Source organism: Heptranchias perlo, chromosome 13 (genome assembly GCF_035084215.1).
Source record: "Heptranchias perlo isolate sHepPer1 chromosome 13, sHepPer1.hap1, whole genome shotgun sequence".
Lineage (NCBI taxonomy): Eukaryota > Metazoa > Chordata > Chondrichthyes > Hexanchiformes > Hexanchidae > Heptranchias > Heptranchias perlo.
Window position 1 is genome coordinate 58,651,168 of NC_090337.1, and position 9,418 is coordinate 58,660,585.

Sequence of the window (9,418 nt, forward strand, 5' to 3'; positions counted from 1 at the left end):
CTATCAACATATCCTTTTATTCCTTTCTCCCTCATGTGTTTATCTAGCTTCCCCTTAAATGCATCTACATTATTTGCCTCAACTACTCCTTGTGGCAGTGAGTTCCACATTCTAACCACTCTCTGGGTAAAGAAGTTTCTCCTGAATTCCCTATTGGATTTGTTAGTGACTATCTTATATTTATGGTCCCTAGTTCTGGTCTCCCCCACAAGTAGAAACATCTTCTCTACATCTACCCTATCAAACCCTCTCATAATGTTAAAGACTTCTATCAGGTCACCCCTCAGCCTTCCCTTTTCTTGAGAAAAGAGCCCAGCCTGTTCAGCCTTTCCTGATGAGTATATCCTCTCATTTCTGGTATCCCTCCTTGTAAATCTTTTTTGTACCTTCTCCAGCGTCTCTATATCCTCTTTATAACATGGAGATCAGAACTGTTCACAAGTGGTACACAGAGGTGGGTTTCTCTCCCATTCTTCTGAAGGTGTTGAAATTTTGCTGGGGGTCTGGCTTCACGGTCACCCCCCAGTCCGCCGTGTCCAAACTTCATGTGTCCGTTGACTATTTGACTGCGGGGACACCAGGGCCGAACCTGATCCTGACCTCACCCACTTTCCCTCGGGAACGTCACTGAACAGCAATCCAGCTGACTCCCCCCTCCCTAGATCAGGACTACTGAGTCCCAATGCAGTGCCCCAGCTGAGGGGTAAGAGCACCTTCTGGCTGCAACCGCACTGCCCGGGGCCCCAGAATAAACAAGATGCACAGCGCAGGCGATGAGCAGCCTGAAGAATAGGACATGCTGACAACACTTAAATATTTCAGGGTTCTAGCGCATTCAACGGGGTGAGAAATAATTGCTTCCACAGGACAGATACAGGTGAAAGCGACCATTCGGCCCATCTTACTTCATCCATCCAGCAAGAGCCCACCATCCTCCTCACCCCATCACAACATCCACTTATCCACGGTCCTTATCTCCGTTAAGAACAAAAAATCTGCTGCAGGTGCGAACACAAAACATCGAGCATGGGACCTACCGAAACCCAGCACCGTCGCCTTGCAGGGAGATACCCGCTCTGGTCACTGAAATCTAAGGTTTCAAACCAAAGAGACAGTCCTATCGTAAAGCTCGGGACATTGGTACACATACATGGGCAGAGGTGGGGGGTTGAGGGATCTCAATTCATGGCAACCTCTCCCCAGAACTTCACTCACAACTCAAGGCACTTTAACTTGCTCAGGTAGTGCAACAGTTAACAAATTCAAGTAAAGTAAACAGATGAATGACTGCACTAAAGAACGCAAGGGAATTTTACACACGTACACTGACCAAAGTAGAAATTAAATCTGAATGAGTTCAATGCTGTTCCTCAGGAGCAATCCAGCAGACAATGCATGAGGTACCCCCTCAAATTTGGCAGATTTAATAGCGTTTTTTTGATGAAGTGACAAAGATAAAGGGAATGCTATAGATGTAGTGTATATAGATCTTCAGAAGGCATTTGATAAGGTGTCTCACAAGAGGCTTGTTCAGGTGGATGATACCAGGGAAAATATAGCAGCATAGATGGAAAGTTGGTTAACAGACAGCAGGGACGACTTCAGGGTGATATAGACAGGTTAGAGTAATAGTCAGGCAGCAGACAGGGAGAATTTAATGTGGATAGTGTGAGATAATATCTTTTTGGGAGGGAAAGCAAGGAATGGGAGTATACAGTCAAAGGATGAACATGTGAAGGCAAGTAGATAAAACCATAAAGAACACCAATGGTATTTTGGGTTTTATAAATAGTGGCACAGGGTACAAGAGTAAAGACGAATGATAAATTTGTACAAAACATTGCTTAGCCACAGTACTGTGTGAAGTTTAGGACACCCCATTATAGAAAGGACATTAAAGTTATGGAGGGCGTACAGCATGGATTCACCAGGCAGATGCTGGGGTGGAAAACTATAGGTATAAGGAGAGGTCTGAGATACTGGGACTATTTCCACTGGAGCAGAGAAAGCTAAGAGGAGATTTAATTGTAGTTTTTAAAATTATGAAAGGTCTTGATAGAGTGAATAGTGCTAGGGAGTCAGGGGTAAGGGAGCATCAATTTTAAGTTTTCACTAAGAGAGTTTAGGAGCAATTTCTTTGCATGGAGGGTTGGTGGAGCAGGGAACGATTTGCCGCAGGAAGTGGTTGAGGCAGAGACCAATGCATCGTTGAAGGTAAAATTGGATAAATGTTTGAAGCAGAGGAAGATACATGGCTATGGAAAGGGAGCCAGGCAGTGGTTTTCGTTTTGCATTGCTCTAGCAAAGAGGCTGAATGATCTCCTTCTGTGCTGTAAACATCAATAGTTCTATTGTTCTAAATTCAGTTAAATGGGTTTTAGGTTGTGCTTTAAAAGCCTTTAGATTGTAGGAAAAAGGGAAGACCGAGGAAAGTGAGGGGTTCCACAGTTCTGAGGTCCTGGGGAAGAATGGGTTACAGTAGGAGTCAGTGATAAGTCTTGATTTCAACACAATGAGGATACGTGGAAGAGGAAGAGCAAATCCTTTCCTGGTAACCTATTCCACAACTCGATTACCCCTTTGGGTGAAAAAGTTCCCCGACTTCCTTTCTTATTCCAAAATTCCTCATCTTTTAACAATTTCAATCATCACAGGTCCACTCCACTTTTACCAGTGAGAAGTCGCTGTAATATCACCCAGCAGCCTGGTGTGACACAGCGATGTGGGCGAAGCTGGCCTAATGCTAGAACATTATTTTGGACAAGGGGGGTCAAAGAGGGAAATATGCACATAGTAACAGCGAGACTGGCTCTGCGGCTCACTGGAAACACAGAGGTAAGTGTCATTTAAAGAAAGTACAGGGAGCACATGATTTCCCAGCTCCGTATTAATGAGTGACTTCATTGTTCCAATCTCCCCATTCGAACAAAATCAGGTGCTTAGTAGAGACCACTAATTGGCCTCAGTCTTCCCCCTTAAATAAATAAGGGAGGGGGAAATCATCCAGGGTTGCCACTCTGGAACACTATCCAGTGACCCCGTTGGAAATTGCAGGTGCGGTCGTCAGGCGAGAAGAGGATCAGTCTGGGGTATGATGCCCTCTACAGTTCAATATCTTGTCGATATACTTTCTGTGTGAAGAATGGCCATTTGGACAAGGTACCGGAGAGCTGCCGGCACCCAAGAGACTTTACTCCAGCGTGAGACAAGCAAAAGGCAAACGACACCTTTCCAGAACCAGAATGGGTTTTTTTGTCAATTCACAGTGGTTTAAAATATTACCGAAGTGTGAGCACAAAACGTCAGAATGCGAGAGTTTCTTTTCTGAAGCAATAAAATGGAGAGTGATTGCACTTCCTCACCTGAATGTTCAATCACTTTATGTCGTTTGTCCTGACGACAGACCGAGATATCCTCGTAGTCCGGGTCCTTGTCCTCGATTTTTCTTTTCATGCCCGACATCTTCACAAAAAGCTGAAGACACTTTGTTCTGTAATGAAAAGTTCAGTCATTCTGATCATTTACTTAAGATACAATATAAAACGTGCAAGGGATGGAAACACACCGACCACAGGGGCAAGGAGGTCACACGTCCCCTAAATCAAAGGCAGCTGCTTTTCCGGCAGGTTGTCTGGTGGTAACGGTGCCTCGGTGTACTATCACACCGTGTCATGGGGTGAGAGGGCACCAGTAACACCTTCTATGGCAGGCACCTAATCTCAACCAGCCAGTGAAGATATAAGAAAGAACTTGCATTTATATAACAACACCTTTCGCTACCTCAGGTCATCCCAAAGCGCTTTACAGCCAATGAAGTACTTTTGAAGTGTAGTCACTGTTGTAATGTAGGAAACAAGGGAAGATACTTGCACACAGCAAGCTCCCACAAATAGCAATGTGGTAATGACCAGATAATCTGTTTCTAGCTATGTTGGCCCAGGACACTGGGGAGAACTCCTGCTCTTCTTCAAAATAGTGCCATGGGATCTTTTACGACCACCTGAAAGAGCAGACGGGACTTCAGTTTAACTTCTCTTCCGAAAGACGGCACCTCCAACAGTGCAGCACTCCCTCAGTAGTCGCTGTTTTGGCTGAAGGGTCGCATACAGATCATTTAAGCAGCTTCTCTGGCCCCTGCCTGCATGGACACCGCCATTAGTGGGGGAAGAAAGCAATGAATTCTCACCATTTGCTAGTTTAAACAACTATGTATTCCAATGCGCTCCTAGCCGGCCTCTCATCTTCCACCCTCCATAAATTTGAGCTCGTCCAAAACTCTGTTGCCCATATGCTAACTCACACCAAGTCCCGTTCACCCATCACCCCTGTGCTCGCTGACCTACATTGGCTCCCGATCACCCAACGCCTTAAATTTAAAATTCTCATCCTAGAGTTCAAATCCTTCCTCCCCATCTCTGAAACCCCCTCCAGCCCTATAACCCTCTGAGAACAGCACTCCAACAATTCTGGCCCCTTGTGCATCCCCCTTGTGCAAGCTGCAATGACTGCGTTTGCAGATTACAAAAGAGTTTTGTTTGTGTTAATATCTTAATATCCTGAGGGCATCATTATGGCACATAACTCTGATCACATTGGATCGTTGAAATCCTCTGTTTCCCTGTCAGGCATGATGTGGAGATGCCGGTGATGGACTGGGGTGGACAAATGTAAGGAGTCTTACACCACCAGGTTATAGTCCAACAGCTTTATTTAAAATCACAAGCTTTCGGAGGCTTTCTCCTTTGTCACACTCACTTAGCCAATTTCGTATCCATGCCTCTTTTATTCCATGGGCTTCAATTTTGCTGACAAGCTTATTATATGGTAATTTATCAAACGCCTTTTGGAAGTCCATATACACATCAACTGCATTGCCCTCATCAACCCTCTCTGTTACTTCATCAAAAAACTCAATCAAGTTAGTTAAACACGATATGCCTTTAACAAATCCATGCTTGTCCAAGTGACTAGTAACTTTTTCCCAGATTAGCGTTTCAAAAAGGTTCCCCACCACTGAAGTTAAACTGACTGGCCTATAGTTGCCGGGTTTATCCTTACACCCTCATTTGCAATTCTCCAGTCCTCTGGCACCACCATCTAAGGAGGACTGGAAGATTATGGCCAGTACCTCTGCAATTTCCACCCTTATTTATTTCAGTAATCTAGGATGCATCCCATCCGGACCGGGTGATTTATCTACTTTAAGTACAGCCAGCTTTTCTAGTACCTCCTCTTTGTCAATTTTTAGCCCATCCAGTATCTCAACTACCTCCTCTTTTACTGTGACTTTGGCAGCATCTTCTTCCTTGGTAAAGAGAGATGCAAAGTATTCATTTAGTACTTCAGCCACACCCTCTGCCTCCATGTGTAGATCTCCTTTTTGGTCTGTAATCAGCCCCACCCCTCCTCTTACTACCCGTTTACTATTTATTTGCCTATAGAAGACTTTTGGATTCCCTTTTATGTTGAGCGCCAGTCTATTCTCATACTCTCTCTTTGCTCCTCTTATTTCCTTTTCACTTCTCCTCTGTACTTTCTATGTTCAACCTGCTTCTCACTTGTATTATCAACCTGACATCATACTCTCTATCTCTTTTGTCATCCAGGGAGCTCTGGCTTTGATTGCCCTCCCTTTCCCCCTCGTGGGAACGTACCTGGACTCTACCCGAACCATCTCCTCTCTAAAGGCCGCCCATTGTTCGATCACAGTTTTGCCTGCCAATCTTTGATTCCAATTTACCTGGCCCAGATCCGTTTTCAACCCCCTGAAGTTGGCCCTCCTCCAATTAAGTATTTTTACTCTAAATACTCCTTATCCTTTTCCATATCTAATCTAAACCTTATGATACAATGATCACTGTTCCCTAAGTGTTCCCCCACTGACACTTGCTCCTCTTCATTCCCCAGAACCAGATCCAGCAATGCCTCCTTCCTCGTTGGGCTGGAAACATACTGATCAAGAAAGTTCTCCTAAACACACTTCAAAAATTCCTCCCCCTCTTTGCCCTTTACCTTATTACTATCCCAGTCTATAGTAGGATAGTTGAAGTCCTGCATTATCATTACTCTATAGTTCTTGCACCTCTCTGTAATTTCCCTGCAAATTTGCTCCTCTATATCCTTCCCATTAGTTGGTGGCCTATAGAATACACCCAGTAGTGTAATGGCATCTCTATTGTTTCTTAACTCTAACAAAATAGTTTCTGTCCTTGACCCCTCAAGGACATCCTCTCTCTCCAGCACTGCAATATTCTCCTTAATCTACCATCCCCCTCTCCTTTTGTTCCTTCCCTATCTTTCCTGAACATCTTGTATCCAGGAATATTTAGTACCTAATCCTGCCCTTTTTTCAGCCAGGTCTCCGTTATCACCACTGCATCATATTCCCATGTGGCTAATTGCGCCTGCAGCTCACCAACCTTATTTACCATGCTTCATGCGTTTACACACTCTAAACCTATCTTAGGCCTTCTCGTATTCTCTCTTAGTCTGATCCTACCTAATACTGTACTATTTCTTACTCTAGTGCTATCTGTCTCTCCCAATCCTTTGTGCACCCTCGTTTTTCCTTTCTAATGTTACATCCTGGCGCCCGTCCCCTGCCAAATTAGTTTAAACCCTCTCTCACAGCACTAGTGAACCTCCTCGCGTGGACATTGGTCCCAACTCTGTTGAGGTGCAACCTTTCCGTCTTGAATAGGTCCCTCCTGCCCCAGAACTGGTCCCATTACCCCAAGAATCTGAAGCTCTCCCCCTTGTACCATGTCTCTAGCCATGCATTAACCTGCCTTATCTTCCTATTTCTGCGCTAACTAGCGCGAGGCACTGGTAGTAATCCTGAGATTACTACCTTTGAGGTCCTGCTTTTTAATCTTCCTCCCTAGCTCCTACAACTCTGACCGCAGGACCTCATCCCTTTTCTTTCCTATGTCCTTGGTACCCACATGGACCACGACTTCTGGCTGTTCCCCTTCCCCCCACAGAATGTTCTGCACCCTCACTCCCTGCCTCCCGCCCCCCCAACTCTGCGTCCCCCTCACTCCCTGCCACCCGACTCACTCCCCCCCACTCCCCATCCAACCATCACTCCCCGTCTCCTCACTCCGTGTTCCCCCTCACACCCTGTCCCTCGACTCCCCGTCCCCACCCCCTCACTCCCCCTGTCCCCACCTCCTCACTCCCCCTGTCCCCACCCCCTCTATGCCGCTCACCTCTTCTGTTCCCCCTTCACTCCCTCTGTCCCCCCTCACTCCCCCTGACCCCCCTTCACTCCCTATGCCGCTCACCTGTTCCCCCCTCACTCCCTCTGTGCCCCTCACTCCCAGTCCCCATCCCCCCCTCAGTCCTCCTCTCCCCACCCCCCCTATGCCCCTCACCCCCCCTCTATGCCCCTCAACCCCCCCTATGCCTCTCAACCCCCCCTCTATGCCCCTCACCCCCCCTCTATGCCCCTCACACCCCCCCTCTATGCCCCTCACCCCCCCCCCTCTATGCCCCTCACCCCCCCCCCTCTATGCCCCTCACACACCCCCCTCTATGCCCCTCACCCCCCCCTCTATGCCCCTCACCCCCCCCTCTATGCCCCTCACCCCCCCCTCTATGCCCCTCACCCCCCCCCTCTATGCCCCTCACCCCCCCCTCTATGCCCCTCACCCCCCCCCTCTATGCCCCTCACCCCCCCCTCTATGCCCCTCACCCCCCCCTCTATGCCCCTCACCCCCCCCCCTCTATGCCCCTCACACACCCCCCCTCTATGCCCCTCACCCCCCCCCTCTATGCCCCTCACACACCCCCCCTCTATGCCCCTCACCCCCCCCCTCTCTATGCCCCTCACCCCCCCCCCCCTCTATGCCCCTCACCCCCCCCCCCCTCTATGCCCCTCACCCCCCCCCCTCTATGCCCCTCACCCCCCCCCCCTCTATGCCCCTCACCCCCCCCCCTCTATGCCCCTCACCCCGTTTCCCCCCGACCATCAATCCCTCCTTCCCGCCCCAGGCCTCTTCCTCACTCCCGGCCCAGGTATCTCCTCCCGAAATCTAACCGACTTCTGCGGAGCTGCAGCTAATCAAGGCCGCTGAAAGCCCGAGGCCTCCTTTCCGCGTGGAGCGAGAAAAGAAGCGGAGGGAAAAGTAACGGGAGTGGCGGCAGCAACCGGCTCAGCCCCGCACCGCACCGCCCGGCTCCTGCACCTACCTCCAGCCGCCGCTCGACCCGGCACAGCACCCAGAGAGGACAGAGAAAGGCGGACACCCAGAGCAACAGGACCGGCGGCAGCAGCAGCAGCCAGGGGGAGTGAGACCGGGGGAGGGGGAGAGGGATGGGGAGGGGGAGAGGGGGGGAGGGAGTGGGGGGGAGGGGGGGATGGAGTGGGGGGGAGTGGGGGGGAGGGGGGATGGAGTGGGGGGGAGGGGGGGATGGAGTGGGGGGGAGGGGGGGATGGAGTGGGGGGGAGGGGGAGATGGAGGGAGAGGGGGGCAGAGGGGGGGATGGAAGGAGAGAGGGGGAATGGAAGGAGAGAGGGGGGAATGGAAGGAGAGAGGGGGGATGGAGGGAGAGGGGGGGATGGAGGGAGAGGGGGGGATGGAAGGAGAGAGGGAGAGAGGGAGAGAGGGGGGGAAGGAGAGAGGGGGGGAAGGAGAGAGGGGGGGAAGGAGAGAGGGGGGGTGGTGGAAGGAGAGAGGGGGGGTGGTGGAAGGAGAGAGGGAGGGGGAGGTGGAAAGAGAGAGGGAGAGGGGGGGGATGGAAGGAGAGAGGCAGAGGGGGGGATGGAAGGAGAGAGGGAGAGAGGGAGGGGGGGTGGAAGGAGAGAAGGAGAGGGGGGGGAGGGAGATGGAAGGAGAGGGAGAGGGGGGGATGGAAGGAGAGAGGGAGGGGGGTGGAAGGAGAGAGGGGGGATGGAGGGAGAGAGAGGGGGGATGGAGGGAGAGAGAGGGGGGGAAGGAGAGAGGGAGGGGGGGGGATGGAAGGAGAGAAGGAGGGGGGGGATGGAAGGAGAGAAGGAGGGGGGGGATGGAAGGAGAGAAGGAGGGGGGGGATGGAAGGAGAGAAGGAGGGGGGGCATGGAAGGAGAGAAGGAGGGGGGATGGAGGGGGGGCATGGAAGGAGAGAAGGAGGGGGGGGTGGAAGGAGAGAGAGAGGGGGGTGGAAGGAGAGGGGGGGGTGGAAGGAGAGAGGGGGGGTGGTGGAAGGAGAGAGGGGGGGTGGTGGAAGGAGAGAGGGGGGGTGGTGGAAGGAGAGAGGGAGGGGGAGGTGGAAAGAGAGAGGGAGAGGGGGGGGATGGAAGGAGAGAGGCAGAGGGGGGGATGGAAGGAGAGAGGGAGAGAGGGAGTGGGGGTGGAAGGAGAGAAGGAGAGGGGGGGGAGGGAGATGGAAGGAGAGGGAGAGGGGGGGATGGAAGGAGAGAGGGAGGGGGGTGGAA

At 50.9% G+C, this 9,418-nt stretch overlaps 1 protein-coding gene across 4 annotated transcripts in view; it reads right to left on the reverse strand.

Annotated features, from left to right (window-relative positions):
* Positions 1-8,312, reverse strand: part of yeats2 (YEATS domain containing 2) — a 188,966-nt gene extending 180,654 nt beyond the window's left edge. For all 4 annotated transcript variants that reach the window (XM_067995545.1, XM_067995543.1, XM_067995546.1 and 1 more), the window contains exons 1-2: positions 8,194-8,312; positions 3,363-3,490 (exon numbers count right to left, since the gene is read on the reverse strand). In XM_067995545.1, coding sequence (XP_067851646.1) covers positions 3,363-3,462 — 100 coding nt within the window. In that variant the 5' untranslated portion in view covers positions 3,463-3,490; positions 8,194-8,312. The remainder of the gene's footprint in view (positions 1-3,362; positions 3,491-8,193) is intronic.
* Positions 8,313-9,418: the final 1,106 nt, after the last annotated feature.